Source organism: Neolamprologus multifasciatus, chromosome 20 (genome assembly GCF_963576455.1).
Source record: "Neolamprologus multifasciatus chromosome 20, fNeoMul1.2, whole genome shotgun sequence".
In the NCBI taxonomy this organism is placed as follows: Eukaryota; Metazoa; Chordata; class Actinopteri; order Cichliformes; family Cichlidae; genus Neolamprologus; species Neolamprologus multifasciatus.
This window is the reverse complement of record NC_140458.1, coordinates 6,168,479-6,195,621: the sequence shown is the minus strand read 5'-3', so window position 1 is coordinate 6,195,621 and position 27,143 is coordinate 6,168,479. Positions and strand designations below refer to the sequence as shown.

Genomic DNA, 27,143 nt, shown 5'->3' with positions numbered 1-27,143 from the left:
TTTTGCATTTTTAATTGTTTTTTTTTTCTTCTTTTTCCCCCTGCCATGGTCCCATTCCCCTGCAGGGAAAGAGTCCTGTCGAACAGAAAGGTTAGTAATCTTTGTTGTAAAGCTGCTGGATTTCAGATCTGTTAGTGAGCTTTTTTTTTTTTTTATCCCTGTTAATAATGTAGTTTCCTATCCTAATTTATGTATGCACATAAGCTTTACATAACCAGATGTTGTTGGGTTTTTAAAAAAAAAAATTGAAACAGTGATATCTGAAATAATTATTGCTACTGAGTGGTCAATCTTTTTTAAATGTTGTTTTCAGCCTCTGTTCAGAGCTTCATCAGTAATCAAGGGTTAATTTCACACCTCAGTGGATTGCCTGCCTTAATCTCTATTCAGTGTAATTAAATCTGTCCAATAAAGTGAGCTCTTTTCCTCTTTGTTCTCTCACATCTCCGCTCTCCTTTTTTTTTATTGTTTTACACCCATCACATCTCATCATCTGAACTACAGGCCATCCAGCCTCGCTTGACAGGCAGAATCTATCCCTAAAATTAAAACATTCCTGACCGAGATTGTAAAGGGGAAAGCGAGGGAGGCAGGAAAAATGAGCGAAAGGGAGGGAGAGAACAGGGGAGTTTGCTGAGCTTGGGAGAGGAAAAGAAAAGGAAGGGAAAGGGAAGGGAAGCTGACACATCCAGTGTCTATTTTACTTTCTTTTTTCTCATTTCAGCAGAATGGAATGTGAAGATTTGACCCTGTCAATCAGGCCTCTTGACAAGTTTAATCACGATGTGCCCTCTGCAAAATCACGGCTAAATAGGAATGCAAATAATAGAGCGCTGGGGCCTCTTATAAATGGTAATCAAGAGGACTAATCAACTGACAGGTCCACAGATCTGGCTTGCTCAAAGAGTCACTCAGATTTCTTTTCCTTTTTTTTCCATTTTAAGTGCTTGCACACTTTTAAACGACATTAATAAAGGGAGGAGGGAAAGGGAGAATTAACACCTCCATCTGTCCTATTCTTGTTTTCTTTGTACGCGTATGTACGTAACACCTTATTTATGATTGCTTTATATGCCGCCAACTCCTTTTTTTCGTTCAAACTTTTTCCCCCGGTGGAGTAAAAGACAAAAGGTTACATTTAAGCCATGTAAAGGGTATTTTTCTTTTCAAGACAGACCAGCCACACATTTCTGAACAATGTAAATGAGCCTTGCCAATCCACTCCTCTGTGATCTGCCACAAAAGTCAAGGGCTCCATGAAGACTTTGAAATGTTGATTCAGTTGAGTATGGTGACTTCCCTTAGCACCTTTAAAAATACAACTGATCTAAGTTTTATGTGCGCTTGAAAGTTGTGAAGGTTGACTCTCTCTCCCCAATTGTCAAAGATGTCAAAGCTAAATATGAAATTCCGTCTTGCCCTGACTGCATCAAAAGTCAGGACTTTTTCCTTTTTTTTAAGTCCATATATATGAAAGAGATGGTACAAATCTCACTGCTTTGCTATTTCTACTGGACAAAATAGATCACATGTGAAATCCTCCAAACAAATCACTTATAATGTAATCTCTTATTTGCATGGCACACGTTAAGATTAAAATCCAGTGATATTGTATGTGAAATCCTGCAGATTCTTTATGTTTCTGTATCTGTAAATCATTTATTTAGAGGGAAAAAAACATTCCAAAGGGGGTAAATTGGATTTGCAGCAGCGTAATTATACATGATTTTAGATGGTTTGGTTTGTCACTGGGATTAAAAAGGGTTATATGGCACGTCAGCTGGATCTAACATTTTAAAGACTTACACTTCTCTACTCGCTAATGATGGTTTACAGGCCAATTCTCTGGGGGCAGTCTGAGTGCTTCCAAGATATCACATCTTCACAGGCAATCCACATAACTTAGTCTGGCAATGCCAAAGGGAGGTTTAAAGACGAGCCAAAAGAATGACTAAGAGACATGTCAGAAAACAACATCACGTATAAATCTCTGCAAACAAAACATTACAATATTAAATCCTCTTTTACCTTCCTTCTCTTCCACTGGCTCATTTCTCTAAATTAGGAAATTTAAGCGTTAATGAGAATTTTTCAGGCTGTAAATCCCATGTGTTTGATTTCCCATGTTGCATTCATCCACCGAGGCGCGGCCATATGTGCACCAGAAAGTCGTTTAACACAGATTTCTTTTTTTTTAAAATGCTTATATTTGCTTCGCGTTGGATTAAGTCCAGGTAAATTCAGTCACCTTCCTCACCTACAGAAGAAGATCAGCATCCAAACAATGGAACAGGCAAGACCAGACATCATTAGGCTTCTTAACACCTCACAAGACACAGACAGATTGACATCCAGCCAATTTGGCCATGAGCTGCGATACCTACTAGTAGTCTGCAACCTCACCATGGACTAATGATGGTCCAAGCCTGTCTTGGCCCTTCACAGGCCCTTTTGATCAGGTAGTAGAAATCCAGTGTTATGTGAAGTTCACTATACATTCAGCAGTATTTACCTGCTTGAATACTGCCGTGAGTCTGGCAGTTGATCAACATAAGAGTTATTTCCACTGATGTACATCATCTTTACGGTACAGCGCTGGTCACCTGTCATCATCCACACTGGAGAATGTGCTAAAATTAGCAGAGTGAGAAACAGAGTGATAAACATCCAAACAAGGTGATGGCATATTGCTGATGTGCAATATGCAAACCTTTCCTGCAAAAAATAAAAAAATAAAAAAATGATGTGATGGTGCTATCATTAGCAGCCGACTTATCTATACGACCCGTTTTGATTAAAAACAAATGGCACGGATCAATTTGCACAGAACAGACCATCAACTCAGGACTGCAGGCAGCTGCATGGATGGTATGAAGGCAAATATAAGCAGCAATGATGCACAGTATTTATAGCATCCAGATAACACTAGGTTGGAAATTGACAGGTCCACCTAATGATGCTCCTCAAAGTGGCATGGATGCAGACGAGTGGACCTCTTCAAATGGGAGGCCAATCCCTGCTGACACAGGGGATAATAGCCCAGCATTGAGCCCATTGTCTGGGCACCACACACCATGGCATTTGGAACTGAGCAGCCCCTGTTCCTGCGGACAAATGATCCGCACTCTGCCAGGGGATGTCAGCCATCACATCTTTCAGTCAGTCTGTTCGCATGAGAGATGATGGCAGAGGGCACTTTTTCTTAACCCTATTAATTTATGAATAATTAGCGTCATTACAGCAGCAAATGGGGAATCTATCTATCTATCTATCTATCTATCTATCTATCTATCTATCTATCTATCTATCTATCTATCTATCTATCTATCTATCTATCTATATTTCTCTTTGGACATTGGCTGCATTTACGCTACTTTTAAGTTTTTGTTTGTTAAGCCACTTTACACTGACCTATGAATTATTCAAGAATAAAAAGGCACATAACTCAAGAGTTGATCAACCAGTGTTGTGTCTACATACCAGACAACTTAGCAAAGAACTCCATTTAAATTGTATTGTTAGGCACTTTGTTAGAAGCAGCCTGTCACAAAAACATGTAATTTGTTCCCATTTATTTAGCCGAATCTATGAAAAATGTCAAAGAAAAGACAGTTAACATAAAATAGCATTTTTTGGACCAACAAGGTGATTGCCAAAGAGCTGTTAGTTGAAAACTTGCCATATCTTGGCACAGTGTGCTCGTGTCCTTAAAAAAATTGAGGAAACAGGACAGGTGGAGGACAAAAGAAGAAATGACAGTCCTAAAAACTAACTACACCCGAGGAACAGCATCTGAAAGTCACGTCCTTAAGAAATCGGAAAAAAGAAGACCTGGCACAGGACCTGAGAGATGCATCTGGTCCTTCATTTGATCTACTGTTCTCTAAAGTCTCATCAGAAATTGCCTCAATGGAAGTGTGGCTGTCAAGAAGCCAATCATAGGGAAACAGGATGAAAAGGTATGTCTAGTCACACAAGTACTGGACTGAAATTCCAGCAGTAGGTCATATGGAGTGATGGATTGAAATTTTTCATTCAAATTGTCATCAACATGTATGGATGAGACATACAGCGACTGTAAAAAACAGTGGAGATTCCAACACCACTGCATAAACTTCAATATGACGAAGATCCCAATTACAGTGCCATAAAAGCACACATGGATGGAAAAACACACAGTCATAGATCCTATCAGTCATAGATCGGACTCCCCAGAGTTCGGACCTCAACTTTATTGATGCGGTGAGGGATCATCTTGACAGAGAACGGAAGAAAAGGCAGCCAACATCCAAAGAATAGCTTTAAAATGTCCTTCAACAAGTCTGGAGAACTATTCCTGAAGAAATGACAAGAAAAGCTCGCCTAAGAGAGTTCAGGCTGTGTTGAAGCACATTTTGTAAATTGTAAAATCCACATTAGAGCTGAAAAAGATGATAAAAGCAGGGTATGCTTTAGGGTGGGCCTACCTTGTGATTCTTAAGTCACAACCAAATGGCTTTTCAGTCAGATTCACTTTGTCAGTTCCAGTTTCAAAGAACCAAGATGCCAACAGTAAAAACACCCAGTTTAAGATTTTACAATGAGGCCTCACTAATAGGTGACATCCTTTTTTCTATACAGTCTATGCTACCAACCAATCTGGGAACAGATCCCCTTATATTTCATGTGTAGCCAGCAGATATGTGCTCCACAACCTGGTCATTGCTCACCAATGACCACTAATAAAACAAAAAACAGGTGACTGGAATCCTCTCGAGGTCATGTTTTTCTGTTTTTCCAGAAAATACATAGCTGCAATTTCATTTTTGATTTATAGGGGATTTTGTTTGTTATAAAATACCAAGCTGTGAGTATCAGGTGTGTTACAGCACCGCAACTCACCTTACGGCATTCGCCATTTTGATTTCACACATCAAACAAGAAGCAGCAGGGAGTGACGAACAGCAGCCACAACAGTCACCCAGCTGCTTCTTGTACACACATGCAAGTTTCTCCTTTATTTAACTAACATCTGCTGCAGTTATAGCTGGGAACAGGTGCCACTGACGCAGTACGTCACGTTGAACAAAAAGGGTTTCCCTATAACAAAAACAACGGTATGAGTATGGCATGCTAAATTTGCAAAAAGTATGATTAAAAACTTGGGCTTTTTGTGCAGAAGCAGGTGTAGCCAAAATCATTTTGTATTTTTATTATCCATTATTAGACTATTAGTAGCCAATAGCCATTTATCTCCATTCACTAGTATTCATTGAGGACAAATTTGACGACTCCCCTTTGACTTCCAACCAATTTCAGTACAATGGTGCTAATAAAAAGTACACTCAGTGTAGACAGGCGCCAGTGAAACCAAAACCTGCTCAAGCAGTCTACAAGAAGAAATCAAAAATCATTGTCATTACATACAGATTCCCCCATATTTATAATTTATATATTATATAATTGACCACCCAACCAAACAACTCCATTGCTTACCTGTGTCACCTTGGATTGCTTTTATAACGGCAAGCAAACAAAACAAATGCTTAACCTTTGACTTTTAAGGACATTAAATAAGTACATAATCAAATGTCTGCTATCTGGAGTAGCTTGGAGCTGTAAAAACAAAATAATATGATAATAACTAGTATTTTACATAGCTTATATATTCTGTGTTATTAGAAATATATTTATTGTTGTCAATAAGGAAGTTGGATATATATTAACTGACAACTAATAGAAAAGCAGTGGGATTAAATAAGTGTGCACCTTTCCCATGTTTAATGTATACTTTAGTTTTTTCTCTTTTATTCCTAAACAACTTTCTATATATTGTTTATAAATAAACAATTCTGTGTATTTGTGAATTACAATTATGAAATACATTGAAAAATACAGAATCAGTCAATCTATCTATCTATCTATCTATCTATCTATCTATCTATCTATCTATCTATCTATCTATCTATGTCTGAATTTGTGTTATAATTGCAAGTAAACAAAAGAAACACTCAACAGTCATTATAAACCCACCCACAGCTGCCACTGGGACCTCCATTAAGCCCAGTGTTCCTGAGATGCTCTGGTCTTATCTGATTCATCAACAAGACGTTGGCTGGCATGATTTATCTATGCCACTTACTTGTTTTCATTTTGCCCGAGGGCTGCTGCCAGCATCAGGGGCTTCTTTTTACAATGTGACAGCTCCATCTCAAGAGAAAAGACTCCCCATGCAAAAACAGTGCATCAAAACAAATAAGGCCCGAGCCACTTAAGAGAAGTGGCTGCGTTCGGGCCCCATTTTCGCTGCATGTCAACCAAATGATGCAACGGCACGCACAAATCTGCATTACTTCTGTGCTTGTGCCTTTTGTCTGGAAATTACACGTAGGAGCCTAAACACAGAGTTTGAATAGTGTTTCATGTTGCCACTTGAATCTGAAAATTTTTTACCCCAAAATGATTTAAATTGATTTCATTATTGATTATCTCTATTTTTCCACTGTGGGGCTCGATTTACCCACACCCTGTGAATTCTGTACCTCCTAGTTCTATCTCCCTTCCCTTTGCTACTCCCCAAATCTACAGGCAACGGGACGCTCTTGTACATTAAATAAGAACTGTCACCCTGGGCAACTTGCAGCAATGAAGCATTTATTCTGCCTCACATTTCCTGGCACTTGGAATTATTTCCTTCATGCCTGATAACCAAATTACAATATGGCAGGTCTCCCTGGAGCCACAGGATTGTTAGTGCCAGCTCACAACATACTTTCAACTGATGTGGCATTTCATGTACAGCTGCCAATCAAAGCCAGCAGAAGGCTGAGATGTAAATGAGGGCGGGCCCGACGGTGTTCAATTACTGCTCTGAGCTCTGCATAATCCCCCTTCCCACTGACTGACTGACTGACAGCTCCACATTCCTCCTCATCCCCAGCTTTCTCCCCTAATTTCACCACCTTGGTTTTTTCTCACACTGGGACACGGAACCAGACGTTGGAGGGAATTTCTGTCGTTTTCCATTTCCATTTAGAATAGCGCCTAAAAATGTATTATCTGACATCTGTAAGGAAAAGGCGCCCGTATTCCGAAAGTAAATTATCGCTAACAACAATTTCCCTAAAATTTGTGACCCAGAGCTCCAAGCTAAGCAAAGTCTCCTATATGTTATGTCAGTGTCTTCCCCTCTATTGAATATAATTTTCCTTTTCCCATTACAAAACAATGGGAATTTCAACAGCCGAGTGGGCCGAGATACTCTCAGCTGCCTACTCAGCATCAACCTTTGGTAAATACTCAGATTAAAAAGATCCATGAATAGCGGCGGTATCTTTTGCTCTTTCTGTCATAAAGACGCCTTTAGATTCCTCTTAATCCTCGTGTTAAAGGTACGCCAGCCGAATGGCTTAAGCAATGTTCTGCTTGAGACTGAGAAATGATGCCATTAGACCTGCAGGATTCAAAATGCTATGTTTTGTGCAGGAGCGCTTTAATATCGCAATGTATCATCGGACATAATTCCATATAGCTCGCCTGGCTTCATTTAATTTTAAAATATCAAATTGTTTTCCTCCACAGTCACCTGATTTCGCCTGCCATCGTCTTCGTCATTTTCCCCTCTCGTCTGTCTAAAACTGGCACTTTTGTTGCATTCCGAGAGGTTGATAAATCAATCCATCAAAAAATTCTTTGCGGTGAAACTCAATCAAGAAAGGTCATGTCGGCGGGAAAAGAACAGATTAAATTAGCATTGAATTAGACATGGAAAGTGAGCTCTGTCAAAACCATCACTGTGCTCAGCACAATTAGAATATGTTAATTATGCATTTCATTAAGGGGCCTCAGCGCTCTTTGAATGTGAGATGAAATGTCACTGGTGTAGGCAGCCGAAAAATGGAAGATTGCCAGGCACAACTTTCTTTGTGCAATGTGTGACACCTTCATTAACATCAGGGATTGCTAGTCTGATTAGACTTTTTGTATTAGTTTAAGCCTTTAGGCTTTCAAATGCTATGCTGCGTTTTTTTTTTCTCGCCATTTTGATGTGGCAGCTAAGACCCTTCTCTATTTCCACGCAGATATTGTCTGTGGTTCAGTTCTTTGTTGAAATTCTCCAACATAATGCCGCGACATTGGACGTAACATCTCATTGTCTTTGTGTGGATGACGCCATTTACCGCGTCTTTGTTTCGCGTAATCTCGGGTCACTTTCAGCAATGCGAGACTTGAAGAGCCAAATTCCCACACAGCGAGCTCATAATTAGGACATTCAGGGAAGCCTTTGAATTAAAGCACTCACTATGTTGACATTAAATTGCGTAGCTGCAGTCCCAATATAAATACCGTGTACGGTTTTAGTTTATGTCATCCTGTATGGTCACGCTTTACTCTTTTGATTAACATAGGTACATGGACGCAGTATTATTTTTAATAAATAGAAAGAAGAGGTGGGCACTTACAGCCCGATACCAATATGGCTCTTCATCATAGCAAAGAAACTCCAGGACAGACTTATTTCTCCGCACTAGTGATTAACTTCTGAGTGAACTCGGGAATATCCCACACACGGTGTAACGGTTGACAGGTCATCATATTGTATTCTGTGGCAATCACGCGGAGAACAGATGATAGGTAAGTGAGAGTTGGATCGTAGCAGCAGCTTACATTACAGATCAGCCAAGTTTTAAAACTTCATTAAAACAAAATGAAAGCACTTCCCGGCACACTTAAATTAAATCGAAATGCTTTGGGAAGAGATGATGAAAGCCAGAAGTGGGAGCTGTCTGACAATTTCAGCGCTCACATACTTTCATCACATAAGATGATTCTTGTGTGTTGGAAGTGAATCGTAGGAATGATTGTCTCTGGAAGACCCTATCTCGCAGATGTAATATAGATGTCTTGAATGAGTGACTACCTGCTGGTCTATCTTTGTACCCATAACTGAGAATATACAATACCTGTAGAATACAGCTCCCACCTGACTAACTACGCCACAAGATTACCTTCCTTTGCCCACCACTGGAGGGTTAAGGAGGGGTGGAGGGGATTCATTTATTTACGTTTTTATGGGTTGCTGCATAAGAGTCATTAATATAAAATCAATCACTGGTTTGATATTGTAGTTTAATATCAAGATTTCATTTTCCATCAAGGACTTTAACAAGTAGAGCATCTTCTTCAGAGTCCTTTATCTTTGCCTGAAAGGATGTATTACACTGCAAGGCTGTTCATATTTCCTGTGGCTACTTTTCACTTTATCCACCTCGCACGGTCAGCATTACGTTCCAGATGAGAGATGGTTCGGAGAAATCCACAAGGATGAGGGTCCTGTAAACGATGAAGTCCGATCATTCACTGTCTCGGCTCCGTTTCAGGTTTTGGTTTATGGGGATCCTGCGGTTGCACTGAAGGCTCTGACATGAGCGGGACTGACTGCTCAGGTGGGAGAAATTTAGTTTGTTCACAACTTTGCCACAGGTGTGTCATTTGCCTTTCTTGTCTCGCTGTCAACCGTTCGTCACGTTAAAACCTCGGCAGCTCTGACGGTCGCGCTCCTAAGAGAAGTGGAGTAATTAAAATGGATCAATCACTTGTTTTAGCTCGCCGAGCTATTTTTCACGAGTTTGATCCGATATAGGCAGCAATAACAAAACGAACAATGAAAGCGTCATGTTGGAAAATAATCTACTTACGGGTCCAGCACTGGAGGGAAGCACTCAATCAAACGTGAAAAATGGAGGACTGTGTCCAAGGCCTAAATGTATTCCATGGCCGGAGAATGAACTTGCTGCCCATGTGACACATGATTTACACAGGAAAAGGCCTGTGACTCTCTACAATGATAGATCTATGCCTAAGTCTGCCTGGGCTTACTCTATGACATATAATCCTTCTCTTTTAAGTTGTAAGATAGAGATAGATAACAAAATGCTGTATTGATTTCCCTGTCTGCACAGCGGCTGGGTTTTTAAGACTGCACATGTGCATGTCTGAATCTGGACTACAGTGACAGCTGTCTCTCTGCACCTCATTGTATCCCTGCTTCTTACATTTGCATTGTTAGATTTAAATTAATCTCAGTGCATATTTGATATGTTGCAGGCTGTTTGAGACATACATCTCGCAGTGTTTTCAACTGATCACCACAGTGCATGCCATTCACGCTTGGTAAGGCGTCTTCTTCATTGACTCAGAAACTGTTATGATATTAGTTAGCAGTGGGATTAGTTTGCATACTTCAAAAATGCAGAGAAAGGAGGATATTCTTAAAACGGCTGACTCGCTTAAATAAATGTAAAGTAAGATTATTTAAATACTTTATTTGATGCAATACTGCTGTGTGTCCACAACCAAATCTAAGGTGGTTTTTATGCCAGTGGAAGCAACAAAGTGTGTTGCACGTTCACAGTTTTTCTTGCAAAAATATTCACTTCACTTGTAAACGCCATGAAGTGTCACACAACGTGTGACCTGCCAGCCAATGTTCCATCATATACGTGATATTTTTGACAATCTGATTTTCCTACATTAGACAGTAAAAAAAAAGGTTTACAGCAATGACCCGTGTGAGAATGTTGGTTAGGTCAACAAAAAAAGTAATAAGCCCAGAAGCTAGGAAATAATAAACCCACATTGCATTTCAGAGATAGCTAGAAATACACTGCACTGTTAGTAATTTGCAGAGTACCGATTTTTTATATAGCGATAGGAAATTTACTCTGAAAGCATAGTTTTGCAACCTACTAATGTCCTGACCTTGATTATTGAGCATGCATCACGACAAGCTACCAATTATTCCTTACTTTGAGGATGCGAATTACAATGACAGTACTGTGATAGGAACTCTAATTTGATTAACTGACACTACTTGGAAAAGCTGGCTTCTTGCAAAATGAATGAATTGACAATGTGCATAAATCAATTAGAATATCATATACCTGCAGGCAAAAGGAAAAACAGAAAACCAGTCAGATAAGCTTGTTCAAAAAGTGACCAGTTGCTGACAAGTTACATAAAACAAACAGTAATAATGATCAAGTCAGATAAATAATAACTGGGTGTTTGAACCAAACCAATAGCATACTACTACTTCCTTAGCTTTTCTTAATAAATAGCCGAAATTAATACTAGCTTTAAGACTAAAGCTAGTCAGGTTTACATTCAGATACATTCACTGGTGGGCTGACATACAATTTTCTGAAAGACCCCTAACGTCTAAACCTGTCCCAAACAAAACAACCCCACTATTTGCAAGAAATGTTACATTATCACTGAAAGAAATCTGGATTTTGTATTATGTGAACTGTAAAAAGTGTCAGTTATATCAGACAGGCAGCAGTTATCTAAACCAGCTGTCCCCAACCTCTTTTCCGCCACGGACCGGTTTATGTCCAACAATATTTTCACGGACCAGCCTATAAGGTGTCGCGGATAAATACAACAAAATAAAACCAGTACTGATACCAAAAAAAAGATTTATTCATAACGTCTGGGAAAAGACCCAGGGAAACTGAGCTAACAATAAAAAATAACTATAAAAACCTTGAAAACCATACATTTCACACCCCAGTCTCAATTCTCATGGCCCAGTACCAAATGACTCTGGTCCGTGGCCCGGGGGTTGGGGACCACTGATCTTAACAATAATCATCCACAAACAAGTCAGTTTGACTAATAAAACAAGTCAAACTGACTTGTTTGATTAGTGTTAGAATAGTAAGACTTAAGTTATATCAACAGATTATACTACATTATAATGTTTTACACGAGCTCAAATGTCATAAAATGTAGCTACTATCATGGTCATATATACACTCACCACCGCTTAATTAGGTGCACCTGTGTTGGACCGCGCTTTGCCTTCAGAGCTGCCTTATTTCTTCAGGTCATAGATTCAACAAGGTGTCCATATTGACTAGGAGTGTCACACAGTTGCTGCAAATTGGTTGGCTGCACATCCATGATATGACTCTCCTGTTCCAGCACATCCCAAAGGTGTTCGACTGGATTAAAATCTACTGGCTGTGGTTTATTTGACTACACTGATCTCGTTGTCATGTTAAAAAAACAGCTTGAGATGATTTGAGATTTATGGCACGGCACATTATCCTGCCGGAAGAACCCATAAGTCTCTGTGCAGAAGTCTCTTTATTTTCCTCCTCTGACCAGCACTAACAAGGTATTTTTATCCAAAGAACTGCCGGTCACTAGGCAATTTCTCTCTTTCGGATCATTTTCTGGAAACTTCACAAATACTTTTTACGAAAAAACTCGTCGTTGACTGTTTATTTGTTTATTATTTTATTCATTTAATGTGTTATTTGTTTACAGGATCGTTTAATTTCATGGCCGTAATCTCCATTGTTTTAAAAAGACTAAAACCAGAGAAGCATTAACATGTGCTTTACATCTGACTCAGTATCTCAAAAGAAACTCACTAAAAACATTTCATTTTGAAGAAATCTGCCATACATTATCAAACCGCAGCGTGTCGGGTTGATGGGAGATTTACTGCTACAACAATGTGTTTTCTCAGTCTGAAACTGTGCCCTAATCTGGGCCAGGAAAAGTGAGTTGCAGCAGCACGTCACGTCACATTAACACAAGCTGATTGTCACATCACATTTAATTGGAGTTATATGACAGAAAATAAACCAAAACACGTCTAACCATATTCTTATGCATGCTCTCTCATGCTCTTATGGGTCATTAGACAACATTCAGTAGTTTTTGGATAGGTGGTGAAGGGTGTTTTATTTATTATTTTCAAACTTTGCTTGAGGCCCATGGACCCAGGCTGTGTTTACAGGCTGAGAGAAATAGCTTAAATCTGCTGGCGTCAATGCTGATTCATGTCAAATTGAGTGGCAGGTGACCCGAGAGCCGGCAGCCAGACAGTGAGACGGATTACAAGTGAGCAAAACGCCAACAACCTCTGGCCTGCTGTGGGGCAACAGATGACAGCAGAGGAGGGCAAAAGGTGGAGAGCTCTGTGTGCAACCCCCCCCCACCCAGCTCTCCATCTATCCATCAACCCATCCCCCTCTTGGGCACTATCCATTCAAGCTTACTGATAGACAAGGGGAAATGAGAGCATTCACTTGTTAAAATAATACAGCTATGTCAGATGTTGAAGTAACTTGTTACAGATTCGTTGTTTTACTTTTTAAGTGTCACTTCTACCAAGACTATAGTGCATCTGGGTAGAGTTAGACTCCGTAATGTTACAGCACACGTACAAATCACCAGATTTTAAAATTGCTTGTCAATCAAAAAGGTCATTGTAGTTACATTATGCGGTCGTAGCAGCAGAAATTACATTGTAGCCAAATACACGTGAGGAATAAGTGTTTGTGGCTTCAGGACTAACAAGGCTGCAAGTCAGGAAGCGGTCCATTAATAGAAAGGTGTGAACACTATATGCTCCTAGTGAAAAATGTGGACAAGAAGAGAGAGGGAATGAAAATGCTCCTGCTCGCCTACAAATGTGCAGTGGCAAAACGTAAGCATGCATGTGCCCTTGTTGACGGCTGGTTGCAGCAGAGCCAACAAACCCCGAATTCTCCTGACAGCGTCTGAGGGGCCCGAATCCAATCCCCTCCAATTCCGGTTGTTAGTTTACAGCGAGGACGACCTTGCACGTTGCTGACAGTCAAATTCTTTCCAGGCTGTTTCCTTGGATTTTTACAAATGTTACATCTCGCTGTGTCACGACGTTACAAAAAACTGCATTAAATCGCTTGCAGCTGAAAGTCGATAAACTGAAACGATTAAAAGCAGCAATATTCTATAATGTCGGATTAAAAAAATCAGCTTTCGAAAAAATTGATATTAGTAAAAATAAGTAATAGTAATTTCGCACCCAAAATGTCCCCATCTGGACCAATCAGCAACAAATGTGTCACTTTGTTTTGAAATGTAATTTCCCCTCGGACCAATCAGTGTAATTCTGATTGCCGAAAAGCAGCGGCGATATGAATCATTTTCCACATTTTGTCAAAGTGAGATCAGTCATGTCTGATGTTTTGTGTCTGACACATAAATGAGCAAACAGATGTTGCGTTGTTTCTATTGGGCTCATATGTGCAATTCGGAAAATCTAAAAACACAGCTGTTAGTTTCATCATTTTCAAGATTTAGCTCGATATGAAAAGAAGTGGCTTCGCGACTCTTATGTTGCATTAAACTTACCTTTAACGTATTTAAAAGAGCATCTTCACCCTGGCCCCAAGTTACTGTCAGGCCAGCAGAGCATTTTAGTGTCCATCAGCTCATTGTGCTTTCTGTTTTGGTTTTCTCTGTTTCCATCAAATTTATTTAAAGCTGCAAGCAGTTGCTGTAGCTCATATCAGCAACAAACTGGTGAACCTTGGCATCTAAAGATCCTGATAACTTATTCCCACAAGCTTATAACCTTGAACAAATGCAGCTGTCGTCTCCTGGATGTGCAAATAGGCAACTGCTTGTTCACAAATGCGCCTTATCAGCTTTATAGGGAAATGATAACAAGGTGTGATCCTAAAGTCCTGCACTTCCAACTATAAAATAATAAAAATAAATGAACTGCCTGGCCCCTCCAAAGTTATGTCTTTGTGGATGTTTGGACCACATCCAGCCTAGCTTCTGTTTTTAGAGCTCTCCTTGGAAACGCAGCTCTGACCTCTCGCATGTGCTCGGCTGCAGTTTCGCTACACGCCTCAAATATGAGCAGAGAGCAAACATCGACTTCTGTGTGAAATGGGTTCGACTTTCAGGTCGAGAATCATCCCTGGTGGATGAACTCCGGCTATCATCCAGAGCCCAAACAGGAGTTTTGGGCTTTAGGCGGAGCATCGGGTCAAGAGTATAACCAGGAGAACGGCTGTGCACTGTGAATTCATCTCCCACAGTCAGACTGTCAGTGCAGAGTGTTGCTGTCATTCAGTGAAAATTCAGTAGAAGCAACTTCATCTGTAAGGCACACTGTCACGTCATCACAGCGCAAGATGTTGTTCAACTATCGGCTGAACGCCTTTTCTCAAAGTTTAGTCTTGTTAAAAGTGAACTCAACACATTTGTTTGGATTTTTAGCAAGATGACATCTGTGTACAGGAACTGTTTTATTATATCCTTTTATTTCTTAGAAGATAATTAAATCAACAAAACAACAAATGGAGAGAAGAAAAATGTCAATTATGCCAAAACTCAAACTTGCCACCCACAGTCAGTCTTTTTAACCAATAAGATAAAGAATCTGTATGCTACTTCACTCACACCATTGGTTGAAAATGCTGATATTAGATGGTAGTAAGTTCACCAGGCAATAAACGAGACATAATTAACTGATAGATAAGAATAAGTATCATAGATATGTTGTTAATAATTATAACAGGAGGTCCAATAATACTCCTGGCCACTACATGGCTGTCGGTGCAGCACCGTTTATTAACCAAATAAGCTGTCAATCAATTTATGTGGTTCTGGTTTTGTTTTAGATCAATTTTGACCGAAGTAAAATTGTCATTTCAACCATGTTTGCTTGATGGCCACACCAACATAACCTTTTCTTACCGTCCACCATGCTCACCTGATTTAAATCCTTGCTGAAAGGCCACCGTAAAATAGTAGACGTGAACTGCACGCATCAGGGATGCACAAGTCCACAAGACCTCCAAGTAGCAATCTAAAAATAGCAGCTAAAGTGGGGCAGAGCTGCCCAAAGAGCCTTCAAGTGAAGACCAGCCAAATTTATCTCAGGTATGTTTTTCATTTTTATGATTGCACCAAGTTTAAGACTTTTTGCATCGTCCCTAAGCAGACAAATCAGTGAAGTCTCGACTTTCCTCACACAACCACAACAGCTAGCGCAACAAACTAGCTAATTTTCTACCAAAGGAGCTGCTTTATTTTCTGAATACTTTTACCATATCATAACAAATATCTCATGCATTGATGGGTAAGTTACAGTAAAAGTCAAAGTCTGCCTGGTTGACAGCAGGCTCTGGGCTGTTTACAGGTGTGAGTCGTCATATAAGCTGCTGTTTTTTCACTGTAGCTAACATCAAGCTGGAAATTACTGCAACAATACATCTGTGGGTGCTTAGTGCTACAGGAAGCTGTAGTCATTTGTAATCTTTCTCCTTCTGGCACTGACTGTTTAGTTCAGTTTATCTTTGAAATCCCCTTGTCACACACACTAGCACTCTCTGGTATCAGAGCCTTACAAAAAAAAAGAAAAGGTTTCTGTTGGCTGGAATGTGACAAAAAGTGACTGAATTTCTGCTTGCTCCCAGCGAAATCTTCATATCTCCTGCTAGAATATGTTTTGTTCTTAACCTGAGTGTCTGTTATCTGCATTAAAGCTCAGGATGTACTTCGGAAGTTTCACATCTCTGGACCCGGTAACCATTTATCTTCATTAACTTGTAGTTTCATGCATTTTTATTTGACAACATTAAGATTTGATCTGAATAAGCTTAAAACTTTGCTTTACAGTTTAAGCACTGCACCTAATGCACATGAATTTAAGAAATGGGTTGGGCAGTTTTAAGTTTTAAGACCACAGCTGATGCAACACAATAGAGATAAACTGTACCAAGCAGTTCATTACTGTTGTTATATAAATGGCTGCCTACAATTCCTAAGCAGACATGAGGACCTGCTATAAATATCTGATAAGCTGACTTCTTTTGTATCCACACTCAGAGATTTCTTACAAATATTCTAGCTTAAAGTCCGATTTTAAGCTGATTTAAGTGACAGAATCAGTGGGCACAACTCGACCTCTCTCTCAGGTCACACCAAAGACTGTAAATAGAAGATAGAAGCTGCCACCAACTTACTATGTTGATTTAAGAAAATTGAAGCCTTGAAGTTTTTAACATTGTAGCCACAGTCATTGTTTTTGATGGATCCAGATGGGACTATATTTAGACAAGATATAGTTCAGTTATCAGCTAATGCTAGCAAGCTTGGTTAGTAAGGTGCAAAGATATGGTTCAATAACCTCAGTTAGTTAATGCAACACCTACCAGTGGGCTTGTCAGCACCCGCCTGTCACTTAAAGTGCCCATTCCCCTGGTAATGAATACACTGATCCTTAGTGCAATTTAAATGGGTGAATAAGAAAGAAATTCACTCCCTGTACAGCCTCAAAAATCAAAAAGTTACATTTGTTTCTGCTGCAAAAGTGGGAGCGTAAAGGGACTGAGAAGTCTATGTGGACTTGAGCTATGACATCTGTACAGTGAACACTGTTCAGTTTGTGTATAGTCTCAGTTGCTAGTTTCATATTGTGTTGATTACTATATGACAGCAGTCCCCAACCCCCGGGCCATGGACCGGTACTGGTCCATGAGTCGTTTGATACTGGGCCACGATAGTTGAGACTCAGGTGTGAAATTGAAGGTTTTCAGGGTTTTCAATCGGTTTTTATCTTTCTTTTTTTTAGCGTTAACTCGGTTTCCCTGGGTCTTCTCCCGTGTGTTATGAATAAATCTTTTTATTGGTACCAGTACTGGTTTTATTTTGTTATATTTATCTGCGATACCTTAAAGGCCGGTCCGTGAAAATATTGTTGGACATATGGAAAAGAAATAGTAAAAACTTATATGACTTAACTCATGAAAGTGGCCACTTTCATGAGTTAAGTCATATAAGGCTTACATGATTTACTCATGAAAGTGGCCACTTTCTCATTACTTTCATATATTGTTTTAGTAAGTATCCAAAACATACAAGTTTCATTATATAATTTTTCAAGGGATCTTATATCTGTTTTTACTCTTGTATGCTTTTCATACAAGTTTCACACAAGACAGATACAAACTTTATAAGATTTATATATATCTTTTCCATATGGGTAAGCCGGCCCGTTGCGCAAAAAAGGTTGGGGACCGCTGCAATATGGTATTTATTTTGTAAACTGAGGTCCTTGTTAGAGTGAAAAAGGCTCTGCTTTAGGGCGGGGCCAAAGCAGACACATGAGCATGTAGTCTTTTCAAAACACCAAGATGGCAACATTCAAAATAAATGGTTGTATCCATCATTTATGTACAGTCTATGCAGTGTTCAAATGAGGAACCTTCAAAGTCCATTCACAAATGTCTTTGCATGGTGTAAATCATTAATGAGGTTACACTGAAGTGTAACACAAAACACAAAAACATTTGGGATTCATAGTCTTAAAAGAGTGCATCAGACCTGTTTCTGTATCATTATTAACAGAAAGAAACACATTTTTCATCATCAACATCTGGATTTTTATATTGCTTTTAGTTACACTTTTATGTGGGTGCAGAAAAAGGCACCTGCTGTTAAAATCCCAGACTAGACAATTTTTTCCTCCAAAAATTTTGCTGCATTGACATTAATTTTATTATCAATGCCCTGGTTTTACTTCCAGTCGTCCTTTTTTTTTTTTTTTTTGTAGCTGCATTCCCTGTAACCATTTTTTTTTTATTTTACACAACTGAATAATCCACTGAGTCAAATTTGGACATTCCCTTTTCATTTGTCACAAGAATCAATATGACGTGTTTCCAGATATAATTTCTATTTACGGCTGAACCACAGATTACTCAAAGCACAATCCAGTTAGATGAGTTGCACACGTTCCTACCGCCATATTAAAGCCTCCTAATAAGCCTAGGTGTCACCCCTGTCTCTGGTGTCTGGCCACTTTCTTCCTTTTCTCTGCGAGTCCAGAGATGCTTGGGAGGCACAAGCAGCCAGTCGGCAAGAATTAGAGCAGCGTCCGTGATTGTGCTGACGTCTGCAAGGGGCTAGGCTGGAGATTAAGCCCAATAAAAATGTGTGATTTGTTGCTTTCATATTTGGAAGATGTCAGCTTCAATTTGAGCTAGCACGCTGCCTTGAGGCAGGCTGGGTGAAAAATATGAAGGATGCGCTGATGAACTGCTGGCAATCAAGTGTTAGTTCTCTCATCCACTATATGATGGCAGTGAAAACCTCCACACGTTGTTACACAGCGGCTTGGCAAAATACTGATGGCATCATTTTGTTTATTATAATACATTTCAGTTTAAAATGAAGGGAATTTAATGTATTTAATAATCTTTTGTTCAGTCATCTATTTACACTTTTGCCAAAGGCTTCTCGTGCTCCCACAACTACCCCAATTTGGCAACTTTAAGCCGCCCTGTTCAGCGTTCGCAAGCAACATGCAAACATTTGCTGGTTCATTTTTGCCATTTTTGTCGTCCACATTTATATTATTATGACTATCCCCGCTGTTATAAAATTCTATTAAATGTTTACTTATAAATTCTAATTGTGTTTTTAGGTAAAGTACATTTGTATTGGAATACAAATGTAAAAACATGCTAAAGTACAGCCCTAAATATCCTGAATGAAGCCCGTCTCACTGACAATGACTCAAACATAACAACGTTAGTCACCCATCCTTTTCGGAGCACTGGCAGTAGTGGTGTCTAAAAGACAGAGGGGGGAAAAGGGGGGAGAAATAATTAAAAAGCCAAATGTGCAAAGATTTAAGATCGCTTGAGCATTATCAGGAGCGTGGCTGGACCGACTGTTTAAGATTCTGAAAGTTTCAGAATATCTCATGCATTATAACTGAAGCACCACCCTGAGTTCCCTGAGTTTAATCCTTTTTGCAAGTGCTTCATCAACCTTCAGCTTTTTTGACAAGACAGAAGTTTCAGCATGTATGATTAATAAGATACAAATGTGCAACTGATATTTGATAAATGACTTTGGTTTCATATTCATGATGTACAATGAATATGCAGCACCAGGGGCTTAGGCCTACTTGATTGATCAAATGTATTCCATTCATCACTTATTTTTGCTTAATTAGCATATTTGAAGCAACACCATTAACAGTGGAGGACTATGGGCTATTTGGAAGATATGATGTATGTAAGGGAGCAGACATACGTGCATAACTCTTTGTCTTGCAGTGCTCATATTCTCAGGAGGTAGAATTCATTAGAAGGCAGATTTTAGAGCTTATTATTAACCACAAAAAGGAGGAAATAAAGATGGAAGGCAGGGGTGTAGCATTAGGATACGTTGTTTTTATCCCTCTACTACTTTTATATTTAGAGTATGTTCTTCGCCATATTTAAAGCTAATATCATGTCACCGTGTCTTCGATAGTACATTGTAGGGCAATAAAATGTTCTGATATGTAATATGTGATAGGAATAGAGCAATGCGACGCTCTTTGTTGGAGATTTCTCCGAGGGACGCAATAACCTGAGGACTTTGGGGAGAATAAATGGGAGTAAAGGGAGTTAGGATGTGGGTCATTATAGCTATAAGTTCTAAAGCCCTTCATTAAACACATGAGCTCGTCATTACGCTGCTGCTGCTGCTGCTGCTGTGTGATGAACATTTTGAACCCTCCTCCCTCCCCGCCACCTCCGGTTTACAGGCCAGATGATGCAAGTGAATCCATGCTTGTCTGGCACAGGGCGAAGCAAAGTCAAGCACAGTGTAAATGTTTTGTGTGTATCCAAGCAGGCAAATTCTGATGCACATTTGCCCTATTACGGCACATCAGCATCAGAGAGACGCACGCCAGTGCAAGCAAGGAGCGCACACTTATCATTATTTGATAGCATGTTTAATGACAGATTGACAAAGGATTCGCAGATGCGAGCTGGCGTCGATTTTGCTAAGGTCGCTTTTCGCTGCATCTGCGACGCAAGTATACTTATGTGCATAATTTGATTTTTCAGCCAAGCCATTAGGACTATTTTAGAAAGTATCTTCAAGGAGGGAATAATAGAAGCACTTTTGCCATTTTGAGTCCGACATTGAGACATTTGCAAAGCCTTAAAACATTTCAAAACAATTTCACAGCTGAACTTTTGTAAAAAAAATCAATGTTATTAATAGTGAAAATAACATAATAAATTGGCTTCTTTCCATTTAGGGCGAGGTGTGACCGCATCCACTGTTTACTACATGTTTTTTTAATTCTATTTCTTTTTTCATTAAGAGCAACATGAACGGAGTCATGCTTCATCACTGGGCCATCTACCCAGCGCTAATGTGGAACTGCAACAAATAAAAGCTTATATTGTGTTTATATTAGGTCCACGTATGAGCGCGTTAGCGTCACTGATACGTATGACAACCAGGTTTTTTGTTTTTTTCTCCCCGTGCATGTGTCTGTGGGTGTGTCTGTGTTCAGTAATTAGCCATGACATGTTGCATGCAGAACGCAATTAACAGCGTTAATGTATGCAAACCCTCAAAATGAATATAAAGCACCCAAAGAATAATGGGGTTATTTCACCTAATTATGATGATTATGGTACCTAAAGAATGTAGGTATTTAATAAATCACGCATTAGAAAGAATAATGTGTATTTGAAAACAGCGGATATGTATTTTGATTTGCACCTTTAAATGATTTCACGATAAGAATCTTATTAACCTTAAAAAAAATGCACATCCATACGAGCTTTTTGTGTACCAACAATAAATCCCACATTGACTTTGACTTATTAGGGCAAATTATAGCCAGAGACAACTAATTTCCTTCTGTGGCTGCACTGATGACAGCATTTTTCTTTAGTTAGCCTTGGGTAAGTCTGTACTAGGTTGTGCTGATTCTTCAAAATGCACTTGTAGACTAAATATGCTCTGAATAACTGCTGTGGATAGAATTACGGCAAATCAACGTGCATTTGAGATAAAAATGGAAAAAGTATGTGCTGCAAAATGCACAGCCTCGCTTTAATGAACAAAAAAAAAAAACCCCAATAGTATTCTCATTGTTTCTCTGCAGAGCATTCTGCTGCAGCTTAAGGACAATGCTTGCTTCAAAAAAAAAGAAAAAAAAAAAGAAGTAAGTTGCTCCTTTAAAACATAATGGCCCCACAGACAAATCAGAGATCCATCGGCGAAGAAAGGCACTAAATAATTTATAGCTTTAATCTGCTCACTGAGGTGTGTGGTCTTTGACAGTAATTATAAATGCAGGGAGAAATTATAGCTGAATACTTTAACTGCATTAGGAGTCATCTGATGAACAACGTGATTGCCTGCTCATTTCCAACAATAGGGGGCAAGTTGGTGTCACAGCATTCAAATCACCACAGTGCCCATGTGCTTTTTCCCATTTACCATCAAATGTCAGTTGCCTGTTATAAAATAGAGATTTGATGGGTGGAGGTAATTGAGGACTTGATTGCTTGAAAAAAAAAGATGAATTGCATAAAATGTTTATGAATTTAGGAGGCAATTATTTTTAATAGCCTTGAAATAATAGAGCTGGAGGAAATATGTTTAATTGTTATGATACCATCTTGCGGCAGCATTCACAGGAAAGCAATAAAGTCTGACAACAAGATCTTTGAAGTGTATCTAAGAGTCATAAGGTAACAAATGAGTGTGGCGGGCTCTATAGTGTCGTGATGTTGTTCTTTGTTGTGTATAGGTTCTGTGTGGCCTGCAAAGATTTCAGTGAATGTTTCACAGTATTTTACAGGTCCACACATTCAGCTGATACAGTATGAATAACCCCAAAGGCTTTATTGTAAATGAATTAGACTATTATTGTGAATCATATCAGCTGATTATTGTGTGTAAAAGTAGGAAAATGATCAAATTAAGGGAGCCAAAAAATACAAGGCAATCAAATGTTAACTCTTTATTTGAATAAGTAAAAAAAGGTGCAGGTATCACAGGTATCATCTGCCTTTTTGTTATCCTTGTTGCATGAAACACGTTTTTTTTTCCTTCTAAAATATATTTACATGTGAAAGAGCCTCATTTTGAAACCGTCTAATTTATTTTTGAGTCATGTACAGGATCCGAGTCTAAACTGGTGATTAAATTTTTATTAAAGTGCTTTTCCCCCCCTCGTCTATCGTTGCAACACGAAACATCTTTACATAGCAATACACTGTACAGGTCTGCATGAGTGTGGTCGCGTTATCGGGCTACCTGCTTCAACAGCTGCACGTCTGTGCGGCTGCACTGTATCACAGAGGTTGTAAAGTACAGTTAGTCATTATTTTGTCTTTGAAATACAATTGAAACTTGACATATCATACAAATAAATAGTAGTCATAGCCAGGGCTATTGCATGCAAACATCAGCAATAATGTTTCTTCAAGCAGTAATACATTTCATTACTGGTGATGCATTTGAGCAGGGTGCAAAAGTATCTCTTAGTGTTTCCTTACACAAATTCTAACCAGTGTGTCTTTGCTGTAATCCATTAATTTTTTTTTTAAGTCGTTACAATGCACACTACACAATGATAATTGAAAAATGGTTGAAATATCTGACCCGTGTATTGAAATAAAAAGGCAAGAAAAGGGAAATAAAAGGTGATGGTAATATGAAAAACTACTCCTTGTCCATTTCCACATATTGTGAATGGTTGTCAGGGGATTTGCTGTGAGTTTTACTCAAATGGAGTTTGACTGCATGATTGCTTGCAAATGTCCGACAGCAGAGCTTGCATTTGAATTTTGAGTCAATGTCCTCCTCCGCGACTAGAGCCTCTGTGGCTCTGACGCTGAGGGCCTTCGACAGTTCTGGCTCCTCTACCTTCGTCTGATGCTCTACCGGCATTTTGCACATGTCTTTGATTTGGAACCCGAGATGGGATTCCAGATGGGAAATGAATGCGGTGGGTGACCTAAACTGGGAAGCGCAGTCATTGCAGTAGAAGACTGGGTGGCCCGTGTCCATGTTCTTCAGGAATTTGGTCCCTCCCGTTTTCCGCAGCTGGTACTTTACATTTGCTAACCAATGGCTTATGGTAGTCATGGACAGGCCAGTGAATTTAGAGATGTGCATCCGCTCCTGAGGGCCGAGGTCCGAGAGCAAATACTTTCCTTCAGAGGTCTGGAAGAGGCTGGAGGCAAACTGAGCTTGCAGGATGAGAAGATGGCGTGGATTCCAGTTTGACTGTCTACCTTTACGCTTGTGGACGGAGTACACCTCCGCTGAGACATCTTCGAAGCGCCTCACATCCGATTCCAGTTTCATAGATGGAATCCTTGATGGTATCGATGGTTTTGGAGTGGTGGCTTTCGGAAGCACTTTAACCATATCGGCGATATCAGACAGAGCATATTTCTGTGGCATCGGTGCGGAGGGCTGCACTAGCAGGGAGCTCGCCTTGTTGTGTTTAGATTTCGTCAGATCTATTGGCTGGTCATCGTTAACAAAGAGAAAGGTGTTATCGGGCTTATTTCTTACAGGATTTCTGAGCATTAAAGCCGACTTCTCGATGCTACGATTAATGTCCGCAAACATAGACTGTGTGTGAGCCGATAGTTTATCTACTCTTGAGTTATTGGGCTTATTTGCTTTCCCCAGATGATTGTTCAGAACTGACTGCAGTGCACTAAGAGGGTTTATGCCAAGTATATCCGGAGTGTCACTGAGAGGCTCTGAAGCAGTGCTGCGTCCATTGCTGGCAGTGGGGCTCGGTGTCTTGCCTCTGTCGGAGAAATCTGGGCTCAACTTTCCTTTGATCGCTTCGCTCCCTTCATTCACACAGTCTGTATCAAGCTTTGAAGAGGAAGAGGAATCGTCCTGACAATCGCTGTCATCATTCTCCACCAGATCAAACTTAATATTCTGACTTTCTTTACCATCGCTAATGCCAACCTTTTCTTTTTTGATGTCCACAGTTTGATGCTGTCCCTGGGGAGCCTCAACTCCCACAGCACTGTGGTATAACTTCCCCTTTGGGGCAATCGGCCTCAGCTTGTGGTTGAACGTCTGCTTTAGCTGAGTAGGTGGAGATGCTGAGAGAGGGGCGCTTTTGATGATGCCAGAGAGCTGATAGGCAGCGTGAATGCTTGGGTAGGCACTCCAGCTCGGTGTCCCTGTTTGAGCTTTATTTATGGCAGAGGCCACTGTGTTGGCTAAAGATTTAAGAATGTCCCCTCCTCCACCTGAGTCCTGTTCAAGATCCTCCTCACGTAGATAAGGGTACTTAAAAGTCCCATTGCCGGCCTTTTGATCCTCACTCTCTTGCTTGTCATCTTTAGTATCACTTTCTTCCATTTTGTCTGAAGTACCTTCCCCCTGGCTATCCTTCTCACCGTTCCCTGGGGATTGATTTTTTGGAGACGCTTTTTCTCCTTCAGTGTCACTGACAGCAGGCTCAGCCAAGCCCTGGATCTTCTCTATGGCCAAGGGGTCAAGGGCTAACTGTTTGCCCTTTTTAGAAGCTGAGTTTGTAACTTTGATGAAGTGTCCAGTAACCATCATATGTGTGGTCAGTTGCTGAAGGGTGTCGTGGGAGCTTCCACACTCCATGCATTTCAGAATCTGAGATTTGCACGTCTCAAACTGCCAGGTGTAACTCGCTCCATTCTGATATCCATATCGATTGTTGTTGGCGTTTGCAATGCTGGCAGCTCGTTGCGCCTCAGTGTAGCCAGACACACCAGTCGTGGAGTCAGGGGAGCAGGGCCTCGTTTCGAAAGCCCGTTTCTTTGCTGGTGGCAGTAATTTGGGTGTGATTACTGGGATCGGCTCTTTTAAAGGCACTTTTTGGTAATGCTTAGTTTTAATCATATGGACGCTCAAATCCTGGAGCGAGTCAAAAGAATGGCCACAAAACATGCACTTCAAAACTTTCTGCGCGTCCTCCTTCCCTTCCATGTCTTGCAAATTTCGTTTCCTAGATTTGGAGGACGAGGCAGAGGAATTACTCTGTTTGCTGTGGTTGTTGTCTTGGTAGTGCCCGCTCTTGTTCATGTGAACTGTCAGCTCAACCAGAGTGTCATAAGCGGCGCTGCAGTCCTTGCAGCGAAATCGGCTGGCTCCCGTGAACACCGAGCCACAGGGTTTGGTGGTTTGCCTGTAGAGGTGCACAGAGCTAAAGAGGTTGGGTTTGGTTGCAGGCTTTGGGGAGAGTGTCTGCTGCAAGGTCTTAGAGAGCGCGTCCTGGTGCCAGTCAAACTCACTCTTGGCGCTTCCATTGGTGCTGTCACAGTTGGCTTTGCTGGTGTTTTTGCCAATTTTCAAGTCCATTCCTATCCCCGTCCAATAAGAATCCGCGAGAAAGTTTGCATAGGCCGCCCTCATTTTCTCTAAGCTGCTGCCCGTCTCTTCTTTATGCTTGGAGGTGCTGCTTTCTTCGTCTCGCTGGCTCTCAGGTGGCGATGAGGTTTTGAAGTCTGAGAGCCTGTCACTGCTGTCGCTAAGGCGCGATTCCAACTCTGCCTCTTGATTGGAAAGGACACTAATGGGTGAGTTCTGGTTGCTGTAAGTGTTAGTGCTCTTGTTGTCGAGCTCTCTGTCCTCAGACACTTTGGGGCTGGTCTTCTCCGAGCATTCCTCTTCAGTCTGAGTGTCGTTATCTCCGTCTTCTTCAGCGATGGAATCCTGAAGAGCGGCATCTTCATCGGGCACGTACACTAAAAAAGCAAGAGAGATATAACATTAAAACACACTGTGAAACAACAGTTTCGTTAATTTATAATTTCTAAACAATCTATACAGTGAAAGCAAAAGTCATTCCAGAAAGCATAATGGCGATTGCCTTGTGCCTTGGGAGGCGGCTGAGTATAGGTGGACATAATGTTTCTGCTAACAGACTGCTGCTGGTGTAACAGCACCATTTGATTCACGACAGGCCATTGACTTAGTGCTGTGTCCAAGCTTTCCCTGGCCTCAAGTTGAGATGTTTACAACAATCATTGGCCACTGAGTGACAAAAGGAAATTGATTCTTCTGGGGCTTGTTGAGTGTTATTGCAAATGACCTATTCCACGGTGATTATAGATGCCTCAAAACTGCAATGAAAATGTAAGCCTGCTGTTCTGGATAACATCTTAGACTCCCTGAAGCCACTTGTGAGGAATGGCTTAACATAAACTGAGATATTATAACATCCCTCAGTGATTTAGAAATAAATTAAAAGCCATAGCTGAGAAAAATGAGACTATTCGGAATATTCTTTCAGCATCCTGTAATTTGACATCGGGCGACTGATTTTGTTGATAGCAAAAATAAAAGTATATTGTAAATACGGACACTGGTCCCGATGCAAATGTTGATCATGCTGGTGGAAAAAGTGATTCAATTATCAGTGCTAAAACCAGACAATTATACAAAAATTTCAAAAGATTACTGGCAATCTGTCAAGTCATTATATTTTCCCTGACAGTCTCATAAACAGCAATTACTTCTTTCATTATTCACCT

General features: G+C 40.2%; 1 protein-coding gene across 5 annotated transcripts in view; it reads right to left on the bottom strand.

The window, feature by feature from the left end:
* Positions 1–241: 241 nt before the first annotated feature.
* The window catches only part of tshz2 (teashirt zinc finger homeobox 2), a 126,665-nt gene continuing 99,763 nt past the window's right edge, over positions 242–27,143 (bottom strand). For all 5 annotated transcript variants that reach the window (XM_085146225.1, XM_085146224.1, XM_085146223.1 and 2 more), the window contains one exon: positions 242–26,354. In XM_085146225.1, the coding sequence (XP_085002351.1) occupies positions 23,317–26,354 (3,038 nt within the window). In that variant the 3' untranslated portion in view covers positions 242–23,316. The remainder of the gene's footprint in view (positions 26,355–27,143) is intronic.